This window comes from Adiantum capillus-veneris, chromosome 3 (genome assembly GCF_014529385.1).
Source record: "Adiantum capillus-veneris isolate H3 chromosome 3, ASM1452938v2, whole genome shotgun sequence".
NCBI classification, from domain to species: Eukaryota; Viridiplantae; Streptophyta; class Polypodiopsida; order Polypodiales; family Pteridaceae; genus Adiantum; species Adiantum capillus-veneris.
The window spans coordinates 153,966,155-153,990,358 of record NC_140933.1 but is presented as its reverse complement, the minus strand read 5'-3'; the positions used below and the strand labels follow the sequence as shown (position 1 = coordinate 153,990,358).

General features: G+C 43.7%; 1 protein-coding gene across 2 annotated transcripts; it reads right to left on the bottom strand.

Moving 5' to 3' along the window:
- Positions 1-5,469: 5,469 nt before the first annotated feature.
- LOC147461992 (Excinuclease ABC, C subunit, N-terminal) lies at positions 5,470-23,809 on the bottom strand. 2 transcript variants are annotated; one of them, XM_086509458.1, is made up of 5 exons: positions 23,580-23,711; positions 23,290-23,465; positions 23,069-23,207; positions 22,721-22,851; positions 5,470-6,683 (listed from the first exon to the last, which is right to left on the bottom strand). In XM_086509458.1, the coding sequence occupies exons 2-5, from the start codon at positions 23,295-23,297 to the stop codon at positions 5,648-5,650; spliced, it is 1,314 nt and encodes a 437-aa protein (XP_086365584.1). In that variant the 5' UTR covers positions 23,298-23,465; positions 23,580-23,711; the 3' UTR covers positions 5,470-5,647. The 2 variants fall into 2 exon arrangements, with proteins under 2 accessions (XP_086365584.1, XP_086365583.1); XM_086509457.1 differs by lacking the exon at positions 23,290-23,465 and having other exon boundaries at positions 23,580-23,809.
- Positions 23,810-24,204: the final 395 nt, after the last annotated feature.

Genomic DNA, 24,204 nt, shown 5'->3' with positions numbered 1-24,204 from the left:
GCTGAAGACCATGGTGAGAAGAACACGTCCTCAGTGAAGATTCAAGAAATAAATGTGACAAACACTGTTGCAGAGGATGACAGTCTAGTGTCAGGAGACATCTACTTCTTGAAGAATACAATGGACTCAGCTCTTCTTACAGCATCTGATGGAAATGCACTGAGTGACTGGATTATAGACTCAGGGGCATCACTTCATGTGTCTCCAAACAAGGAGTGGTTTACCTCTTATGTGACCACTAAAGATCATGTTCGGCTAGGCAATGGGCAGACATGTGAGATCTTAGGTGTTGGAGATGTTCAATTGAAGTTTCTGAATGGCTCTTCTTTCACGATGAAGAACGTGAGACATGTTCCCGCAATTACAAAGAGCTTGATCAGCACAGGTTTACTTGATGATGCTGGCTACGTCACCACTTTTGGACAGAACATGTGGAAGATATCCAAGGGTTCTATGACAGTAGCACATGGAGTAAATTCTGGAGGACTTTACATGATTTATGTATCAAATGTCTCTAAAAATGTAATCAATGTAACCGAGCAGCCGAACGTTTCTTTGTGGCATAGCCGGTTAGGACATATGTCCAAGAAGGGAATGGAAATCTTGTCTCGTTCTGGTTATTTGCCTGGCTTTTCATTTAATGATTTTGAATTCTGTGAACATTGTCTGTATGGTAAGCAAACACAGCAGCCACATAAGCATAGAAGCAATAGAAGAGATACACAGTTGGCACTTGTTCATAGTGATTTGTGTGGAACTATGCTTAACCTATCTCTAGGGGGAGCTTCTTACTTTATGACATTTATAGATGATTACTCGAGGAAAGTATAGGTTTACTTTCTCAAGCACAAGGATGAAGCATTTAGTGTTTTCAAAACGTTTGTGACACTTGTGGAGACTCAGAGTGGCAAGAAGCTTAAATGCTTACGCACTGACAATGGTGGAGAGTATGTTTCAAAGGCCTTTCAGGACTTTTGTGAGTCAAAAGGTATAAAACGTGAACTTACTGCTCCTTGCAATCCTCCTCAAAATGGTGTTGCTGAGAGGATGAATAGGACCATACAAGAGAAGGTCAGAAGTATGTTGTCAGAAGTATGTTGTCTAATGCACAGCTGCCAAATGGGTTTTGGGCTGAAGCTATATCAACAGCTGTTCATCTTGTAAATAGATCTCCTAGCAAGGTTTTGCAGAAGGATTCAGTGCCAGAGATGGTATGGTCAGGCAAGGTGCCCTCATACAAGCATCTCAGAGTCTTTGGCTGTGAGGCATATACTCACGTTCCAAAGGAATTTAGGAACAAACTTGAGCCAAAGAGTAGAAAGTGCATCTTTCTAGGCTATGGTAATTCTGGTGAGATGGGGTACAGACTTTGGGATCCCGAATCTAGAAAGTTTATCCGCAGCAATGATGTTCACTTTAATGAATCTAAATATCATTCTAAACCAGAGAGGGTTGAGGAGATTAGAAGAGTTGTCTTCCAAGAAGATGGACCTGCACGTGCAAGACAAAATGCCAGGGCTCAAGAGGAGCAAGGATAGGATAGAGTGGAACCACAGGTTGTGGCTGAGCCTGAGCCACCTATTGTGCATAGATCTGGACGTGTCACGCGACCTCTTGATAGGTTTGTTCCATCTATGAACTATGTCATGTTGACTGATTGCAATGAGCCTTCATGTTACAAGGAAGCAGTGCAAATGAAGGACTCCGGGAATTGGCAATTGGCCATGCAATCCGAGATGACATCTCTACATAAAAACCAGACATGGAAGCTAGTTAAATTACCACGGGGCAAAAAGGCTCTACCCTGTAAATGGGTTTACAGGTATAAGATCACCGCTCATGATAGTCAGTCAAAGTACAAAGCAAGGCTTGTTGCCAAGGGCTTTAAGCAAGAACAAGGCATTGACTTTGAGGAAGTCTTCTCTCCGGTGGTCAAGATGACTACATTGAGATGCTTTCTTGCATTGGTTGCCATATTAGATTTTGTGTTGCACCAAATGGATGTCAAGACAGCATTCTTGCATGGTGATTTAGATGTGGAAATTTACATGCAGCAGCTAGAAGGGTTTGTTGAGAAAGGCAAGGAAGATTGGGTATGCCAGTTGTTAAAGAGTCTTTATGGCTTAAAACAATCACCGAGGGCATGGTACCATAAATTCCACAAGTTTATGCTTTCTCAAGGCTACAAACGTAGTGAGTTCGATCACTGTCTAGATACAAAGAAGGCTAAGGATAGCAGTTGGCTGATCCTTATTTTGTATGTGGATGACATGTTGATTGCTGGCAAGCACTTGGAAGAAATTTCAGCTTTGAAGTCAAAGATGGCAAAATCGTTTGACATGAAAGACATGGGTGAGGCAAGTCATATACTTGGTATGCGCATTGAGAGAGACAGATCAAAGAAGTTGATTTGGTTATCTCAAACAGAGTATATTGACAAGGTTTTGCAACGTTTCGATATGGAGAAGGGAAAGGCATTGAGTGTTCCATTGCCACCATATGTGAAACTTAGCAAACAAGATTGTCCTGTGTCTGAGGAAGAACAGACTGAAATGGATAAGATTCCATATGCGTCTGCAGTGGGTAGTTTGATGTATGCAATGCTTGCTACTCGCCCAGACATTGCATTTGCAGTGGGAGTAGTAAGTCAATACATGTCAAACCCAGGCAAGAAACATTGGGAGGCAGTGAAAGGAATATTGAGATACCTGAAAGCTACAAAGAGTATGCGTATATGCTATGGGAGTCAGGAGCTAAGTGTAAAGGGTTTTACAGACTCATATTATGCAGGTGACTTAGACAGCCGAAGGTCTACGTCAGGGTATGTCTTTACAATTGCTGGTGGAGCAGTATCATGGCGTTCTAGATTACAAGATTGTGTTACTCAGTCTACTACAGAGACTGAATATGTTGCAGCATCAGAGGCATGCAAAGAATCAATTTGGCTTTATCGACTAGTAACAGATCTGGGAATCAAAGAAGAGATGCCTATGTTATATTGTGATAGTCAAAGTGCTATACAATTGGCTCGCAATCCAGTTTATCACTCAAAGACAAAGCATGTGGATGTGAAGTATCATTTCATCAGGGAAATGCTCGAGGATAAGCAACTTCAGCTTGTCAAAGTTCACACCACAAAAAATCCTGTTGATCTACTTACAAAAGGACTTCCCTCAGAGAGCTTTGCGCATTTTCGCAAGCAGTTAGGTGTAGGGTAGTACATCACTTCTCTACATCTCTTGTATATTAGCTTGTATAGTAGCTTCTCTCACACTTAAAGTACCACATTGGACTTTAAGTGGGAGGTTGTTGGGGTATAAAGCCCAATGTGGTCGCCCAGGTAAGTGGGCGGGCCGCCAGGTATGTACACATATTCTTTTGTAAAAACCTAATAAGAACTCACTATGCTCTACACATTACAGTAGAGCGAGTTCACCATATCGTCATGCCCTTCTTCTCGCACTCTCTCTCGCGTCGCCCTTCCGCTCGTACTCCTTCATAGACTTTGCTTTTGTACAATGACTACAAGAAGACAACAAGTTTCCATGTTATATTGCTAAGTATGTCTTTAGAGTTTGGTCTATATGTGCAAATGCATCTATGTGTGTATGTGCATGCTTGGCTTGGCTAATCAATCTATCACCAAAGCTTGAGGACGGGTGGAATTGGATGAAAGTTGACAACCACACTTTCTAAATTCCCTTCCAACTTAAATTGGATGAAAATTGAAAACACTTTCCCTTCCTCTACTACTTCGCTTTAATATGTCGTATGGATGTTTCAACCATGTAATGCTTCATAACATTAAAACAAGTTGGCTTACCAACCAATGTATGTGTTGACCATCGTTTTGTTTACCTCTCTCATTGCCCCTTTTGAGTAGGGTTTCTTTCCAATGGTGCAATCACCTATACTTGCACTGCAAGATGTGCCATTATGCAAGATGGGTAAACTAATTCATGATCAAAGTGTTAGTTGGAGGCTCTTGGATGTATCATACTTGGCATTGCTTTGATTGACATGATGTACACTAAAGGGTGGTAGGGATCAACATCCAATTGAGGAAGCATGGGTATGGAAAAGAAAAGTGAGGGCTTCTCCCGTAAGCTTGCATCTAGAAGGAATATGGTACTATGGAAGAATTTGACATGGATGACATATGTAATATAAGGATATTGAAAGATGGGTGGACAAGGAGCTTCACGTCTGAGCTGTGGGTTCTTTTCATTGGATGCAAAGTGACATATATGTCCAATGTATAGAGCACACCTCTAATTGCATCTTGAATGTATAAAGCACTATGCAAGAACTTGATGTGGGTGGACAAATTCATAATGAGATTGTTACTGAGGGACTCTTGGAAGAAACACCATGCTTGGGATATTATGGGAGTGTATGCCAAGTGTGGTCTATTTACAGAAGCTATGGCTAGGAAGCCCTACTCACTACGGACTTGCACTTCTCTCTTGAGCAGCTTCAATGGATGCATGCCTATAGTAAGTCTACTTGAGAGAAAACTAAAGCCATCACCTTTTCTTGTTGTGGCACTCAAGAAATCTTAGATTCACTGCAATGTCACACACTTAGAATTTTAGTGAATTTACCTGACTGTCGAGAGTAAAAATTTTAAATATTTATAAACAAGATTTGAGCTCTCCCCCCCCCAACCCCCTTTCTCTTCACCCTGTCCTTTCATTCACAAACTAGTATCATTTAATTCCAATTCCATCATATTACTATGGCTGATCTACCAATGCATTGGTAGCTTACAAAACAATATCGAATCATGATTTGACTTTCAATTAATGACTCCCTTATGTTTGGGCTATTGCCAGATACATAATTAGAGGAAAGATGCAATTGACAAGTGATTAACTGCAATCATTGCAATTAGATTCTCTGCCAATGTACAAGATCAAGGAGGCAACCCATTTGCTTTCCAAAGCATCTATGAGCGAAGGGGCATGACAACTCTATGACTTTTCTGTATCTTACCACGCATCTTGTAAAGCTCCCTACCACAATGACCTTTTTCTAAGCCAACTTCTGGGAAACTGTACAAATTTGAAGTATAAAGGCAAATAATCTTACTAGCCAAGGGCTCCGAACATAAATATCATTTTCTGAACCACCTTCTCAACAAAGGAAACTGAACAGATTTGAAGTATAAAGGCGAATAATCTTACTCGCCAAAGGCTGTTTAACAATTGAATTGGCCAAACAGCTATGGAATGCTGTCCCCAGTCTGCTCAAATGCTCTTGAAGGAGGTTTAAACTTCAGCCTGGCACGATCGTCGCTCCACCTTGAAGAAACAATTCTTGAATAACAAGATTTTCCTTGCCCTTTGCCCAAAATCCCTGCATGTCATTGTCCTACATAACAGAAACAGTGCCTTTGATGCCACCCAAACAGTCGAACAAACCAATAAAGAGCACAGTAGCAGATTATGGGCCCTAACAAGGAGAATGAATGGATCAAGCTCTTCTTACTTAGCATTCATGTTAGAAATTTACATGAGAAGTGTATATCTTTATTGCCTATGGTTTGTAAGAAGGTGAAGAGCTGAGGTTTGTAAAAAATGTATAGAAGAATGTCTACACATAGGTAAATCTCTTTATTTGATATGATTCATAAGCAGATGAATGTCTACACATAGGTAAATCTCTTTATTTGATATGATTCATAAGCAGGTGAATCTGTAAGGTCAATAATCTCCACTGCATTGCAGCTACCCCCAGCCATTGCCTGCAGTAAACCAGCCTTGACAGAGACACCTGTGGGTTTTGAAACAGGGAAGCATGATAAGGGGGAGAGGCCGAACGAGCTGTTCATCTGCATAAGCTTGAAAGGCAAGGCATCAGCATTTCTTACGCTCCCTACACCATCCTCTTCAACAGGTAGAGGAGAAGGAGTCCATAATGGAGTAAACTGAGAGTTATCCCAGATAGAAGTAGAAATCTTTTTGCTGGAATCATTGTCTTTCTCAGCCGAGACTGCAGGCAGCGTCCAACATGCAGGTGACGTCCTTGGTGAGATGGCATCCAAGGTAGGAACAGAAAGCTTTTTGCTGGAATCGTTGTCTTTCTCAGCTGAGACTGCAGGCAGCGTCCAACATGCAGGGGGCGTCCTTGGTGACACCTCCCTGAAGACGGTGTGAGCATCATCTCCGGAGAGAGACCGTAAAGGAGAGACATCCCACACAATGCCTGAGTTCCTGAATGCAGCCTCAGCATTGCTTTGGGAAGCCAGCAAGGCTTCATCTTCAAGAGGACGCGAATTAGACACATCCAACACAGCACTTGTGTTTCCCTTATTTTGGGCTTGGACAGCAAACAAATCTTCATCATATGTGGAACACTGCAGAGGAGAGACATCTACCACACTCGTGTCTCCCTTATTTTGGACAGCAGGCGAATCTTCATTGTATGCAGCAGACCACAGAGAAGAGACAACCGGTGCAACACTTGTGTTTATGATGGTTCCCTTGCATTGAACTTCAGGCAAATCTTCATCTGACTCACTTTCAGAACGATCAGAGTCAGACAACTCTGAATGTGGAAATGTGTAGCAAGGAAGGTCATCACAGGGGCCAACCTTGACATGCATCTGAAGTGGCAGAGCGGGGCAGCCTTTTGTCAGTGTTTGATGCTTCGTTGAGAAAAAGTTGACAACAAGATTCATACTGTCAACAAATGCAGACACGGACCATTAATCTCTCTCTCTCTCTCTCTCTCTCTCTCTCTCTCTCTCTCTCTCTCTCTCTCTCTCAATAAAAAGCTCTGGTAGCCTGACCGGCTGACCAAAGGGAATACATAATGGTCTTTGCGAGTGTAAGACAATTGAATCAAACTGCTATACAACTGGGATGATCCACATTGATGGAAAGTACCGACGCATGTGTGTGTGTGTGTGTGTGTGTGTGTGTGTGTGTGTGCGCGCGCGCGCGCTTGTGCGTGTCGCTGCACAAACTTTTGAATCCTTAAGCATGCCATAAACTGATCAGACCTCCACCACTTCAGAAAAGTCAAAAAACCTTGCAAAACATCTAAAATGCAAAAGTAAAGGGTGAAAGTAAGACCCATTTGATCTGGTATTTACACCAATGTAACTAAGGTAAGAGACAAACCAAGCACTAGCCATGGTCTGCAAAATCCCCAAAAAAAGAAAGACCAGACCTAGTTAGAGAATTAGTCGAGATTCCTAGTAGCAAAGGGTCAGAATTAAGCAAAGATATCAGAGTTTAGATTCCTAGGATCAACTAAAAAGGTATGCTCCAACCATCAGTAAAATCTAAGCCAAAATTACTAGTAATTACCTATGATCAAAGCAGTCAGTCATAGCTCGGAAACAAAACCCATAATGCCTATTTGTATCAGCAGGCAAGGGAGACCGGTAATATTCAAAAGATCAGTACACGCCAAAGTCCCAACTCGAAGTTATAATCCGAGCTACCAGATCGAAATCCTTTAGTACCACAACCTATGAAGACCAAAACTAGCCAACCATCCCAAGTATTACCCCCAAGGGCGTGAGTGTATCAAAAAAGTCAATCTAAACACCCTCGAGGTAGAGTGAATCAAAAGTTTAGAGGCAAACTCTATATACTGTTAAAAGGCAGAAAGTATCTAGTTTCCAAGGGGAGGTTACAAGTCAATATAATCTTTCTCCTATGTTTTTTGAAAAAACCAGTAATGAATTACACTAAATGATCCTCAATAGATAGCGAAGGCGGTTCCTCTAGTTTTTAATTGAACCCGAGATACCCAATCATCAAGCTTTAACCATTGAGAACCAGACAGCATAAAGAACCAAGATGATCACTGCCATATTATATACAGTTTATTAAAAATTTTCGCAAAAGGGCACTATCTTTTATTTAAGAGGTCGTCTGTCACGAGGACGTGGCAACTGCTAACCTTAGTTGTTGGTTTCTTTCCGATGATTTTTCTTTAATTTTTGGGACCCTCTTTTTGAAGCTGCAAATGGCCGGACATTGTATGGCCAATGTGAAACGGCAAACGGCCCAGAGTTTCACCTGTAGACGGGAAGGGCAAGTCGTCACGAGATACTCGTGCCAATCGGCACTGGAATCCAAGTAGTAAAAGGGTGTCTAGGCTCAGTTCAAAGTCATTTAGGCCCCTCGCTACACTTAAAGGTTAGTTGGTACTAAGAATTAAACCAAAAGGAGCAAACACAACACATGACAGTAGGAGAACAACCTGCAGGTCAACACATGCTCCAGAAGGTCTCATCCAAGAGGGGGCGCCCAAAAATGAGGCTGGAGGCTGATTTTTACAAGTGCTCCTCACTGTGTGTGTGTGAGTAGTGTGTGCAAGTGATCACAGCTTTAATGGAAAGCTTGCCTTCTCCCTTGTCTCATGCAGCACGATGATTTGCTCTCGCTCATCTCTCTCCCCCCTTTTGCACATATGGTAATGCCCCACCAGTTGGGCTTCTCAGATGACCATGTTCAATTCATGGGTTTTATGCACGTTCCAAGGCAAGAGCCTTTTGTACAGGAACCGGATTAGCTAATTGCTAATCCCCTTCACGTACGCAAAGTTCCATCGCAAAGGAATGCGAAAACGAAGAGTTTTGTCGCATGAAAACTCGTTCAATTTACAAGGGAACTGTCCCATTGCGTGCGGGAGCGTCTGACACACGCGTAGAGGCATTTGCTCCACCAAAAACGATCCAAAACAGAAAATGACAGCCTGTTGTGTTTTACTGCAGGCTTAGGGTTTTGCACCTAAACTACGGGACATCGTCAGGGGAGCCTCGGGAAGCCGTGTGATGCTTAAACAGGGCTTTGGGCACCTGACAGTAACAAAACAGGGAATAACAGCATGCTGAAATTGACTTGCAGCTCACTGGAAAGCTTCCATACCGCAATGGAAAGTGTCTTTTGACATGTACTTTTGACCTACAGGCATTTTTGTGCCATTAAGTTCGCGAAATTGGGTCAAACACCTGCAATTACAGCCATGGACAGGTTTGGACAGCTTGGTGAGGGTTAAGTGAAAGCGCTCGGATCGTTTATTTGCCAGGGGAGACTCGGGAAAGCATTGGGTGCTTGTACAGGAAAATTTAGAGAGATTTCCCACGAGGAATCTCATCTTATTCAAGGGGCAAGTGACCCTACAAGTGCGAGAGCTCCAAGGCTAACCACAGAGAAGTGATCGGCACGCGAAGCGGAGGCAAAACAGAGAATTCAGCGTACTGTAATTTCTTGCCAGGTTTTGTAAAGTGCTCTAAAGTGCATGGAAAGTCACCGTGTACTTGAGATTTTGTTCGTGGAAACTTCTACTGAGGTTATGTTGCCGAAATCAGGGTAGAGTAGAGGAATTTCAGCCCGATAAAAGTGGGACAGCTTGTAGAAGTTTGTTTACAGGTTTTCTCAAGTTTGACAAGAAAAAAGAAATACCAAAAAGGGCGCCGGTCTTCAGGGCGAGGTCATGTTGCCGAAATCGGGGTAGAGTAGAGGAATTTCAGCCCGATAAAAGTGGGACAGCTTGTAGAAGTTTGTTTACAGGTTTTCTCAAGTTTGACAAGAATAAAGAAATACCAAAAAGGGCACCGGTCTTTGGGGCCTACAGGGTGTCGTTGTCTGCTTGGGAGCACTCTAGCTACAAAGTCGTGAAATGTCTTGAAGTGTTGAATTCCAATCACAGGTTTATGTAGAAGTTTGTTTACAGGTTTTCTCAAGTTTGACAAGAATAAAGAAATACCAAAAAGGGCGCCGGTCTTTGGGGCCTACACGGTGTCGTTGTCTGCTTGGGAGCACTCTAGCTACAAAGTCGTGAAATGTCTTGAAGTGTTGAATTCCAATCACAGGTTTATTCGTTAAGTTCCTTTGTGTCCTAAACCTCAGGTAAAGTAAAGTTTCGGGTGAAAGCCAAAGTACCGCCCTACGAGCCGGTTTCATGGTTCCATTGCCGGGATAGAATCACTTTTTCCTTAAGAAGTGAGCCTCGGTTGGTTTTTTAGTGAAGACAGAGAAGAGGAACTCGGAATTACACTATGGCTGACAAGACAAACGACGCCACAGAACAGGGTTCCTCTTCACAAGACAGACAGGCTATTCCTCCAGTGTTCGAGGTTGGCGAGAGTTCACAACAACCCTTGTCTGTACCTTTTGTTGATTTGAATGCTCCACAAGATCATGACTGGGCAACTAGACGAGGATCCGTTCAAAACACAGTTGGTTGCTACTGTGAATGTGTTCTCTCGTTCGTGCACAATCTTAGGTTTATGGAATATCTGCAAGCGTCGCCAGTGTCACAGCAAACAAGGCAACCGTCTCATGCAGTAGAGTCTATTGAGGCTCAAGCCCAGGTCCCTTGTGCGTCCCAGCAGGGCGGGGAGCACTCACATGTTGCGGAGTCCTTTTGTCCATGAACAAGTGGTTAGCACGCCTATTCCACATGCTTTGCCAGTTCAGCCCGCCACCTTTTAGAGTTCGCATGCTACATTAAATGGATAGGGAACTAATTTCCATGCTATGCAACAGGTTTTTCCACCACCCACGGTACATCTTGAGTATTTTGGGGGTGGATCTGTGTTCCAAAATATGGCTGGTTATGCGCCTGGAAACCAGAAATATATGCCAAGAACAGTGTTTGGGGGTATGCAAGGCATGATGCCAAACTCCATGTATGGTAATATCGGCATGTAGCAAGGCTTTCAAAGCAATCAGGGCCAGTTTGGGGTGCCACAGGGCAATTTTGGCATGGCTGGTTTTTCTAGACAGCAGCCAGATATGGCACTTACGATGCGGAATGTCAATGGCCAAGGAATGCCGATGACCCCTACTACAATGCCCATGTTGCAGATAATTCCTTATGACAATTTTGGGGCACTGGAAAAGCCACAAGCTTACAAAGAAGGTGGTGCAGCTGTAAAGTTTGGCACTTTCAGCGGTTGGATAAGGCAAAGGCTGTTACTTTCCTCTAGCAGTTTGATACAGCTTATGCAGGAGGGAATTTTACAGAGGCCTCTGAGGTCAGGAAAGCTGCCACTTTCTTGAAAGACAATGCGCTCACACAGTGGACGACATGACGGATTGGCACGAACTCACTGCGGCTACTAACAAGAGCCTACAAGAGTACAATCGGAGGTTGTGTAAAGTGTTTCTCTCAATAACCTCCTACAGGTTTGTGCCACTGACAGAGCAGATTGAGAAGTATTGTTGTGGGTTGCCTAAAGGGCTTAGAAATTATTGTACAAAGAACAAAATGGCTACCCTTACTCAGCTTATGGAAGTTGCCAACACTGGTACATACCTTGTTGAAGGGAGAAGACAGTGGGTTTCACGGCAACGCGAAAGGGGGTACGTCAAAGAAAAGACGAGCAAAGAGGTCCTTTGCAAAAGCAGCTCCTGAAACTTCCCAAGAGTCTGAAAGAGAAGAGAAAGTTGAAGATTCAGCAGAGTCTTTTGGAGCACAAGCCAAAAGAAAGAAAAGTTAAGGGACAGGTTGCAAGACGCTATTTGGTGAAGTTCAGGAACTATCCACCTATGGAAGCAAAGTGGATGGAAGAGTGTGAACTGCTACAGTCACCGAATGTATTGCAGCTTTACCTTGAGGCCTTTGGGTTACAACCTTTACTTAATTTTTGGGACCCTCTTTTTGAAGTCACAAATGGCCAAACATTGTATGGCCAGTGTGAAAAGGCCGACGGCCCAGAGTTTCACCCGCAGACGAGAATGGCAGGTCGCCACGAGATGGTCAGGCCAATCGGCACTGGAATCTAAGCAGTAAATGGGTGTCTAGGCTCAGTTCAAAGTCATTTAAGCCCCTCGCTACACTTATAAGTTGGTTGGTACTAGGAATTAAACCAAAAAGAGAAAATTGGACACATGGCAGTAGGAGAGCGACCTGCAGGTCAACACATGCTCCAGAAAGTCTCATCCAAGAGGGGGCGACCAAAAATGAGGCTACAGACTGAATTTTACAAGTGCTCCTCAATGTGTGTCAAGTTCAGGAACTATCCACCTATGGAAGCAAAGTGGATGGAAGAGTGTGAACTGCTACAGTCACCGAATGTATTGCAGCTTTACCTTGAGGCCTTTGGGTTATAGCCTTTGTTTAATTTTTGGGACCCTCTTTTTGAAGTCACAAATGGCCAAACATTGTATGGCCAGTGTGAAAAGGCCGACGGCCCATAGTTTCACCCGCAGACGAGAATGGCAGGTCGCCACGAGATGGTCGGGCCAATCAGCACTCGAATCTAAGCAGTAAAAGGGTGTCTAGGCTCAGTTCAAAGTCATTTAGGCCCCTCGCTACACTTATAAGTTGGTTGGTACTAGGAATTAAACCAAAGAGAAAATTGGACACATGGCAGTAGGAGAGCAACCATGCTCCAGAAAGTCTCATCCAAGAGGAGGCGCCCAAAAATGAGGCTGGAAACTGATTTTTACAAGTGCTCCTCAGTGTGTGTGTGTGTCTATGTGTGCTCTCGCTCATCTCTCTCCTTGCACATATGGTATTGCCCCACAAGTTGGGCTTCTTAGATGACCATGTACAATTCTGGGTTTTATGCGCATTTGCCAAGGCAAGAGCCTTCTGTACAGGAACCGGATTAGCTAATTGCTAATCCCCTTCAGGTACGTGTCACCGGGACGTGGCAGCTGTCAACTATGTCACGAGGACGTGGCAGCTGCTAACTTTAGTTGTTGGTTTCTTTCCAATGGGTTTTGTTTTATTTTTGAGACCCTCTTCTTGAAATAGCAAACGGTCGGACATTGTATGGCCAACGTGAATGGTAGTTTCACCCACAACCGAGAAGTAGTCGGCACTGGAATTTGTATAGTAAGAGGATGTCTAGGCTCAGAGTAAGATCATATAGGTCGCCCCGTCGCACTCAGCAAGTTGGTGGATACTAGGAAGTGACCTCAATAAAGGCATAAAGTCAAGGTGCGATCACCAACAGAAAGTATCCGACAGTTGGGCCACATTGCACTTTTGGATGCGGTCCCAATGGGGATAGATGGTCAGAAGACCAGTGGGAGCCCAACGGGAGCATCTCCTAAAATTTAGGGAACTGCTATTTTGGGCCATGAAATCGATTTGCGTCATTAGCTTCAGAATGACAAGGGGAACATTTTATTACTCTGCTGCAAAGTCAACTGATGCGCCGATTGAGAGGTTTTTAAGTAGGAAGCCCAATGCGGGGAAATTGCATGTATGAGTGCCAAGTGGCACTTTTTGGCCAATTTACCAAGTTTGGGAGAACAAGATCAAATTTCCCGTAGAAGAGAAATCGGCCGTGCTCATAGATTAATGTAACAGACTTGGACACTCCAAGTCAAGAATCAACCGCGACAGCACCAAATAACCACTTCAAAACAAATCACAGATCACAATAGATGTACACTGGCCCGGCGGAGTTCCGTGCCTAGAGATATTGGCCCCAAAGATTGGCGCCCCTTTCGGTATTTCTTTTTATATTAATCAAATCAAAGTACAAGAGAGCGGTTAGGGTTTCATTCTCAGACTCTGCGTCCAGATGCTCTAAGAAGTGAGGCCCTCACCACTAATTTAAAGGTTACAAGGGATGCCCAAAAGCTTTTAAAATAAAAAGCATCAATTCTCTCTCTCTCTTAGAGAGTCTTTTTCTCTTCTTTTTTTTTTAAAAAGCAAAATTCGCATCGCTCATCATTTTCCCAAAAAAAAAACAAAAAAAAAAACCTCCGCGATTTCCGGAAATTAGGGTTTTTGCTGTCCGCCACGTCATCACTTTGTGACATACCCCCCTCTTGAAAGCATTGTAATCGACCGCGATTACGCCTGCAAAACCGACAAAAGCCATAATCCGTCTTAGCAAACACTGACTGTTAGTACCTACGTACTAGGAACACACATCTAGCACATGTACGCAATCGACAGTCACATCACACGACATCACAGGACATCACCAGACATCACAGGACATCACATGACATTCAACATTCATTCGGATCTTAGACCATGATTTATCGGCAATGTAGCTAGCAATCACATCTAGGTCCAATCGGGACCTCATCGATGTCCGATTGACTAACCCCTATTGCAACCATGTCTATTCGAGATCAATCAGACCAAAATGCTGCAGTCATTTCGTCTATCAGTTCCTGCACTCACAAGAAGTCAAGAACAAATCAGTATCATAATCAGGAATTCCATTTCATAAAGTCATCCAGCAGAATACTGTCAGCTCTCAGTATCCCTGAAGCTCAAAGAGAAATCAGTGACTTTAGTATCAAAATCGAGGCATCTGTTGACAAAGGAGCGGAGTAACTCCCCTCTTGTGCATCCCACTGGACCAGATCTTCGGCCAAGCTTCGGCCAAGCTGAGTTTTTGGGTTCCGTTTGGAGTAGACTATGCTAAACCAAAACATCGAGGTAAAGTTTCACAATCCGAGGAGTATCTGCTAGGTCCTCCTCCTCCATCCACTTCGCATCAAATGCAGGAAAGTTCTTGAACTAAACCAAGAACCGCCTTCGGACTTTACCTTTCTTCGTATCATTATGTGCCAAAATCTGTTCAGGAACAAGGATCTCGTTTTCTTCCACTGCAGGTTGCTCATCACGCTCCCCATCATCAAGCACATCACCCTTAACAGGGTTCAAGAGACTCACATGCAATGCATTGTGAATCCTCCAAGTATCTGGCAGTTTCAATCGGAAGGAGACATCATTCATCTTTTCAATAATCTGGAAAGGTCCGTAGTATCACATACTAAGCTTTGGAAAAAGCCTCTCCTTTCCCTTTTTCTTTCTTAGGCGTGCCTTCTCAAAAGTAAGAGCACCCAATCATCCTCCTTCAGTTTCAAGTCGCGACGATGGCGATCCGCTGCCTTTTTCTGTCGTTCTTGAGACTTCTGCAAAGTCTCGCGAACCTTGGCAAAAGCCGTATCCAAATCTCGCAAATATTCATCCGCTTCCAATATCTAATCTTTCGTGCTCAGGAAGGATGGAACCTTCGCAGCACTTTCAACAATCTCACATGGCGTCTTCCCCGTCGAAGAGTGTATCGTGTTACTGTAGGCAAATTCCACCAAAGATAGGTTCTTTTCCCATTGAGTCTTCTCATCCGAGATACAAGACTTCAATAAATCTAAAATCACTGAATTGGCAATCTCAAATTGCCTGTCAGTCTGCAAGTGGAACGATGACGAGAACTGCAATTGCGTGCCAATGTTCTCCCAAATTGTCTTCCAAAACAAACTCATAAATCTGGGGTCTCTGTCGGAGACAATCGTCTCAGACGTGCCATGTAATCGGAAAATCATCGTGATCATTCTGTGTTCTTGGGAGATCAAAAATGAAATCCATTGCAATACTTTCCCAGGGGTGGGTGGGTACGGGTAAAGGCTGTAACAATCCCTGTGCCTTATGCCTGTCAAACTTGACCTTCTGGCATACCAAGCAACTGCGCACAAACTCTTCCACATCCTTTTTGAGTCTCGGCCCAAAGAAGTATTTCTCTACCCCCTTCATGGTGGTAGCAATGCCGCGGTGACCCGTAAAAGGTGGACAGTGGCATTCTGTCATAACCTTTTCCCTCAACGGCTATGTAACGTACAACATAGTCTTTTTCATCAAGTAGCCTTTCCGAAGGGAGTATCCAACTATTGTCTCCCCATCCCGTATCCGTGTGAAAATATCTGCAAAATCTGTATCTGTGGCATACTGATCGACCATATCCTCGAAGCTCCTATGATGTATCGCAGAAATAGCTAGAACCAACGGTTTCCGAGACAAAGCATCTGCCACCACATTCTTCTGTCCTTGCACATGGACAATCTGGAAGTGGAACTGTGACAAGATGTTCGCCCACCGCATCAGCTTTTCCGAAAGCTGCTGCTGTGGTCTGTAAAGACAGTAAAATCCGCTCCGAGTAGGTACTGCCGCCACTGAGTAAGAGCATGGATAACCGCCAAAAGCTCTTTCTCATAGAACTGTGTTGTCATCTCCGGCCTAGAGAACAAACGGCTCTCGTAAGCTATGACATGCCCTTCTTGCATCAAAACCGCACCCAGACTACGACCACAAGCATCACAATATACTTCAAATGACTTCTACAAGTCCGGCAAAGTCAAAATAGGTCCCGTAGTCAATTTCTCTTTCAATGTCCGAAAGGCAGTCACCTTTGTGGGTCCCCACGAAAAAGGTACTCCTTTTTGTGTCAAGGTATGCAAAGGGGAAGCAACCTCTGCAAACTTTCGTATGAACCGCCTGTAGTACAAACACAGTCCCAAGAAGCTTCTAACTTCATGGACATTCCTCAAATCGGGCCAATCACGGATAGTCTCTATCTTGGCTGGGTCCATTTGCACTCCTGCTGCTGCTGACACAATGTGTCCCAAAAAAGTGTATCTCTGGTAGGATAAATTCACTTTTCTTTCTGCATTAATCACTAACGTATAATCTCGTAATGCCTGAAAGACTTGAAGCAGATGATCTCTGTGTTCTGCCTCATTCTTGGAGAAAACAACGATGTCATCAAAGAAAGTGCCAACAAATAGCCTGTACTCTCGAAAAATCCTGTCCATCATCCGGTTAAATGTCGCAGGAGCATTGGTTAAGCCAAAAGGCATCACCAAAAACTCAAATAACCCAAAAGTCATCCGAAAAGCAGTCTTGTAGACATCTCCTGTCGCTATCCTGATCTGATGATATCCTCTCTTCAAGTCAATCCTGCTAAAGCACGAGGATCCCTGTAACTTGTCGAGTACATCATCGATCCTAGGAATCGGAAATCTGTTCTTGATGGTGATTTCGTTGAGAGTGCTATAATCGATGCACATTCTCCAAGATCCGTCTTTCTTCAAAACCAACAACACTGGAGAGCAATACGGTGAAGTACTAGGTTGGACAAGACCCTTTTCCAAGAGCTCTTTCACTGGGTTCATAATCTATTCATTCTGTACTCGACTCACACGGTAAGGTGGCCGATTCGCTGGCATGCTTCCAGGTATCAGATCAATGGCTTGATCTTCAGGCCCTCTGAAAAGCAATCGGCATGAGTGTGGAGAAAAATCTTGGCGTTCTTTTGATTAGGTCAAAACATATTCAACCTTTATCCATCGTTCAGTTCTCTTCCAAAAGAATGAGTAAGAAACTGAAGTTCATTAAGTACAATCTCTAAGCCTTTCATTTATCAAAGTCGCTTTCTCGGCCGGTAGTCAACCACGGCATAGTTCTTGTGGTACCAAGGGATCCTGAGTAGAACGTCACTCGCGTGCGCTGAACACCCCTGTCATTGCAAACGAAGTTTGCCAATGCTCAGTGTAATGGCAACATCCCATCCGGGTGCCAGTCGAACTACCTCCGCCTGTGGCGTCAGTCTGTCGGGCATAATTCCAAATCGAGCCGCCAATTCCAAGTGAAAAGAAGTTTGCCTTGGCTCCTTCAAAAGAGCTTCCTGATCCTTCACTTTGCCCCAAAAAGCGACAAAGTTTGTACTTTCATTCATTTGATTCGGTGCAAGTCCCACGCCATGTGGTACCAGTTCTGCTTTTCTATCTGCCTTTTCTGCCACATTCCTCAACTGCTCTCTAACTCTCAGACCTGTGGTCATCTTTATCATTCTGTTCTTTCTGTGCCTTTTTAGAGCACTTCGCGGAGATATGTCCATGTTCCCCACATCCAAAGCACTTCCCCTCTCTGATGAAGCGAGCTCTCTCCTCAGGAGTAAGCTTGGGTCGTGCATCTTTTTTTCTCTGGGTTGCTCTTTTTCTTTCTACTTCCATTCCCAGTTTCTTTCTACTTCCATTCCCAGAAGTCTGTTCGGCTCGTTGTGTCATGGCCTTATCTGTGGGGTAGGTCAAACTTCCAGAGTGAATGGCAAAGCCCCGCTTCGCATGACTCATCAACTCCTGAATAGAAGCTGACTTCTGTTCCAAGCAGTGATCTCGGATCTCTGTAGGTAGACCCAAGGTAAACCGCTCAATCTATTCTCTGAACGAGATCTTCTTGAATGAAGAGGCGGGTAGAAAAGAGCTCCAGAATCTTTCACAATAAGAATTCACTATATCGCTCTTGGTCATCCGGAGATGGTTCCAAGCAGCTCGTATATCTCGCTCAAACTCTTGAGTCAACCAAGAAGAAATAAAAAGCCTCTTGAATTTCAGCCATGTAACTGGCACAGTCTTGCTTAATAAGCGTGGACCACCAAGTACGAGCATTCCCCTTAAAGTAAGAGGCAGCTCTCCGAATCTTGGAGTGCTCTGAATAGCGTCCTCCCGCGAAAGCGATGTCAAACTGCTGAAAAAAGACAAAGCCTTCGAAGCATCCGAGTATCCTGAAAAAGTATCAAACTTGATCGAGTCGCCACCTTCCTTAAACTCTCGAACTTTCTTGCTTTCATCTTCGAGAAAGTCATACTGGTTGGCTTTGTAAAAATTCTTCTTGTTCACATAAAAGTTTCCATCAATGGAATCTGAGCTGTTTGTAGACGAGTCCTCAATAGAACTGTCAGTCTCTGGGCGAGATGTAGCCTTCTTTGCCTTTTTCTTGCCCTTTCCGAAGCTTTGTTTCTTGCTTTGCTTTTTACCTTTTCTGTCTTCTTCGCTCGAATCTGAAGAGCTAGAAGAACTGTCAGAAGAAGAAGAACTGGGTACTCCTTCAAATCGAACACGCTTCTTCTGTTTCTTTGCCTTGTCAAAAGTCGATTGACGACCCAAATATCCCGGGAAGTCAGCGCTTTTCTTCTGCTTTTTTTTTGCGGTGCTTTCTGGCTTTCTTTTGCGCGTCAAAAAGCTGAGCAATCCGTGCATCAACCACATTCTCCAGTTCCTTCTCCGTATATTCTTGGAGGCAGAAGGTTTCTTGAGAGCGGGTTTCGGGAGTGGTGGTGTGGTTCTCTGCCACTCCATCTGTACCTCTTCCAAAGAGGTCTGGTTCATATATTTTGCCATCTTCGAGTCCTTGGCAAAACTGAGCATCATCTTCGTTGCATCGCCAATCAATTGACGACGCGTCATCTCTCTTTGCTCCGCTTGAGTAGGCCGAGGCGGGCCATACTCTCTGCCAGAATCTTCGTTGTGATCCCAGCCCGCATCTCAAGATGCAGAGGGAGTCGACTGATCATTGCCTGAAGCCATAGGTGCCGCGGAAAAAAATTCGGGGATCAAATTTCCCGTAGAAGAGAAATCGGCCGTGCTCATAGGTTAATGTAACAGACTTGGACACTCCAAGTCAAGAATCAACCGCGACAGCACCAAATAACCACTTCAAAACAAATCACAGATCACAATAGATGTACACTGGCCCGGCGGAGTTCCGTGCCTAGAGATATTGGCCCCAAAGACTGGCGCCCCTTTCGGTATTTCTTTTTATATTAATCAAATCAAAGTACAAGAGAGCGCTTATGGTTTCACTCTCAGACTCTGCGTCCAGATGCTCTGAGAAGTGAGGCCCTCACCACTAATTTAAAGGTTACAAGGGATGCCCAAAAGCAGAGCCCCAAAAGCTTTTAAAATAAAAAGCATAAGTTCTCTCTCTCTTAGAGAGTCTTTTTCTCTTCTTTTTTTTTTTAAAAAAGCAAAATTCGCGTCGCTCATCATTTTCCCCAAAAAAAAAAAAAAAGCCTCCGCGATTTTCGGAAATTAGGGTTTCTGGCAGAAATTAGGGTTTGCAGGAATTTTAGGGTTTCTGGCAGAAATTATGGTTTCTGTTGTCCGCCACGTCATCACTTTGTGACATTAATCAATACAATATTAAAGTATTATGCATGCTTAGTTACAATTAAATCAACAGGATGTATCCTCCATTTAAAAAATAGATATTCCCCGCTACTATATCATTCACTACAGTAATCCGAAATCTTAAATCAATAAAAAATCATTAAAGCCAATCAATAAGAAAGCATTAAAGCTAGTTCGGCACCAACATGCAAAGCAACTGTTTTCTCAATCAAATTCATCATCCCAAGTATCCCAAAACCTTTTGCAATAACTCCCCAAGGTATCTTCTTTTGTCATCCGCAAATGATGCCAAGCCGTGATGACATCCTTTTGTCATGTTGAAGTGAAGACGCGTATGAATTTCAACTATATCGTAGGTGCTTCCTTCCGTAACAGTAGGATCGACTAACATGTTTGGGCATTACCCTTGAGATAAGACTCCTCCCTTCGTACTTTGGAGTGTTGTGAGAAACAACGACCTGAAAAGACGATGTTGATCTGCTATCTGAATGCAAGGGCTCAATGGGTGTCCTGATAGCGTGAAAAAGTATCAAACTCTCGATTTAGATTTCGTATATGTCTTCTTTTCTTTCCATACATTGACTCATCAGAGTCAAAACTGTCAAAGAATGAGATTTCCTTCACAAACTGTCGAAATGCTTGCGGTGCTTTCGAGAACTTTTGTGTCCTGATAGCTTGAAAAGGTATCAAACTTGAGTGCTTGCCCACCCTCTCAATTGATTTAGATTTCGTATGTGTCTTCCCTTCTTTCCATACATTGACTCATCAGAGTCAAAACTGTCAGAGAATGAGATTTCCTTGACAAACTGTCGAAATGCTTGCGGTGCTTTCAAGAACTTTTGTGGGATCCGCTTTTCTTATTTTTCTCGCTTTTCTTGTTCCTCCGGTGCTTCCAATCCTCCTCGCTCGAGTCGGAGAAAGAAGAGCTCTCTAAACTGCCAAATGATGAAGAGGATGAACTGGGATCATCCACGAACAGGTTTCTTGGATTTGCTTGCTTTCTCAAAAGTAGACTTTCAACCCAAGTAGCCAGGATAAACTGTTGATTAGCTCTTCTTCCAAGAAGTTTTCTTAGTCTTCATCAGTTTGTTCACCTTATGCACAAGAGCATCGTCAAATTCTTCTGCGAGAACAATTTTTGTTTATCTGCACTCGGGTTTGCTTTCCGCTTCAAGGCCAACTTGAGAGATGAGATAAACTTGGACACTCCAAGCCAAAGATCTACAGCAACAAAAATGACTCATCAGAGTGAAAACTGTTAAAGAATGAGATTTCCTTGACAAACTATCGAAATGCTTGCGGTGCTTTCAAGAACTTTTGTGGGATCCGCTTTTCTTATTTTTCTCGCTTTTCTTGTTCCTCCGGTGCTTCCAATTGTCCTCGCTCGAGTCGGAGAAAGAAGAGCTCTCTAAACTGCCAAATGATGAAGACGATGAACTGGGATCATCCACGAACAGCTTTCTCAAAAGTAGACTTTCGACCCAAGTAGCCAGGATAGTCTGTTGATTGGCTCTTCTTCCAAGAAGTTTTCTTAGTCTTCATCAGTTTGTTGACCTTATGCACAAGAGCATCGTCAAATTCTTCTGCAATAACAATTTTTGTTTATCTGCACTCGGGTTTGCTTTCCGCTTCAAGGCCAACTTGAGAGATGAGTGTATGGTAGCATGCCATCGTGAATGAATCTCGTCAAGTGGATGATTCTTCAAGTACTTTGCATACTGTGCATCTTTGGAGTACTTGATGAGTTGCTTAGCACTGGTGTCAACCTGCAATTGACGTTGAAACTCCATCTTGTCAAATTCACTTGACGGAAACCAGCCATGCTCTTCCCCCAATTCCTCGGAGGAAGGCCTGCCTTTGTCAGAAGTCCCGTTGGTATCTGCTAGTCCCCCACAAGGTTTGGGGTTGAGTTCATCATCACGAAGTCACATAGTCGGGGTGAAACAACTCTCTCTTCACTCGATTCACTGCGAAACCCATGTGTGCTGCGGTAAAAGGGATCGGATCTTCCGTAGAAGAAGAATGGTTTGAGCTCTAATACCACTGTAATAAACTTGGACACTCCAAGCCAAAGATCTACAGCAACACAAATGAAAAAACTGCAAATAACTGATCAAAATTTGAACAGAGGGAAAGCTGTGTGGGGTGTGGCTCTAGGCTTTTAACCCTAACCCTTCGGTTGTCCTCTCAACCAAACTCTAAGTTCGGGCATGCCATGTCACTCATTTGTGACATGTGCACAAACTCGTCCTCATCCTTATTGAGTTGAGGCCAGCAGAAATAATTTTCCACCTCCTTCAAGGTAGCCCTCACACCTGCAAGGAGTTGAAAATGCAGTTGCCCAGAAATATCAGCATGCTCATCCGCTCCTGGACCGTACCAGAGCATTGCAGCGGTTACAACAAAGGAGCATCTATAGTAGAATTTTGGATTTTTCTGTCTTTAATCTTCTGCTGGTTGTGCACACAAAGCCAGTGTGCATGTGGCACACATTACTATGTTTTCACCTCCATTTATCATTTGTTTTTATTCTATTAGCTTGAAGAACGTTCCTTTCCTATGAGGGAACTCAACCCAAAGAACATGCCTTTCCTAACAAGGCGCTCAGCAATCGGCTTATACCTAACTGATTGGACAAGCAGATACCAACAACTCTTTATCAGACTTAAAGATGTGTCTAGCACTGCTTTCGTTACTACCTTAGTTTAAACACACTTGTAGCATACCTATTGAGGCCTGATTTTGCAGTTCATATGGATCACAATAAAAACATTCTTGAGATGCAGGCTAAGCTCATTGAGACATGGTGTCTTTTGGGAGAAGCACATTTGAAGTTAAAAACCACAGCTTTGTTGTCTTGAATGGTAAAAGTCACAGCTATGGATATCATTCAGAAGCCATCTTTGAGCGATTAGAGTTAGCATTCTTTCCAATATGCGTGTGTGTGTGCACACGCGCATGCATAAATTTTAACTTTCTTGCTTGTAACATAGATACTAGACATAATCTGCATGTAAAAGTGGGCAAACCTGTTCCATTCTGGTAGATTCAACATTGTAAACAAAAGAAGAACTTGGCCTTTAGCTCCTCGTCGTTTGAGTTCTCTCGCTGCCTCTCGAACTGCTATGGATTTCAATGGGTGTTGCCAAGCCCATTCAAACTAGGTGACAGTCGTTGCAAGAATAAGCATCCTCAAACCATCTCTCTCTCTCTCTCTCTCTCTCTCTCTCTCTCTCTCTCTCTCTCTCTCTCTCTCACACACGCATGCACGTCGTCAAATAAAAGCTTAAGCACTGAACCATTTCCTAGGCTGAAAAGCAGAAAGCAGAATGTCCAACCAGCCAATACTGAAATTTGCCACACCTTGGTAAAATTACCTGCAATGCATGTACATGTGATGGGAAACCGTGCACGCACAAAATCATTTCCCAGGGACGCCTTTTCTGAGTTTTCCTTGCCCCAGAAGTAATCTCACCATTGTGTTGCCTTATTCTACGCTTTGGGTTGACAGTAAACCTGCAAGCAGAATTGACACTTATATGAAAATAGCATTGAACTCATATAAGCTATCATATAATTCGGGTATGTAAAGACATACCCATACATTTGCGAGCACGCATATGCACTAACTCATACTAAGCAGAAGAGGAGGGTACTGAGCTTGATAAGAAAAGAACAGGCGATGCTCAAAGAATCCTTTCTCTATTCCCAAGAATGGTGAATGTAATTGAGCTGTACAGCTCCACAAACGGTGGAATCCATGCTCGAAGACACCTTTCTCAATTTAACATTATGAACACAACACAGATCTCAAACAAGAAATGGGAATTGCGCTCACAAGCTGGAAATCTGCCCCAATGTGAGACGGAAATGTATGGGGAAACTTACCCGATGTATGTGCGTCCCTTGAACCGAGGATTTAATGAGCAGAGAAGGTAGCAGGCGAAAAATGAAGGAGGCGTTGTGGAAGCTGAAATTGCAGCAGAATCGCCCATTGCGCATGATTATGGGGAGGAGCTGCTTGATGCTTATGGTGCCGTAGCGGTGTGCGATCGATGCGGATGACCGTTAGCCAGCCCTTCACATTAAGAGCCCCGTCCCACAGAGAGGCTAGGGGCCATCATGTGGGATCGGCACCTTGAACAAATCTTCAAGAAGAAGAGAGCTTTAACGTCGTAGGAAACAACGAGTACGGCCGGCCGCTGAAGGCGGCCTCTCTCTCTCTCTCTCTCTCTCTCTCTCTCTCTCTCTCTCTCTCTCTCTCTTTATCACGTGCACATGAGCTTCTCTCACTTTTGGCATTTAGCCTTCATCTCGCAGCTTGCGCCACGTGTAAAGGGCACTCCCCTCCGCCATATTATGTTAAATAGATCCCAAGAGAGGAAAAATGTGGAAAAAGTAATGGAGTGGCCCTTGATCCACTAATTTGTTTCGAACCTTCTCTAGTGTGTGTCGCTTGTCGTAACGTCTTTCACTTTCGCGTTGGCTGCCAAGCTCAAGACTTGTAAAAAAA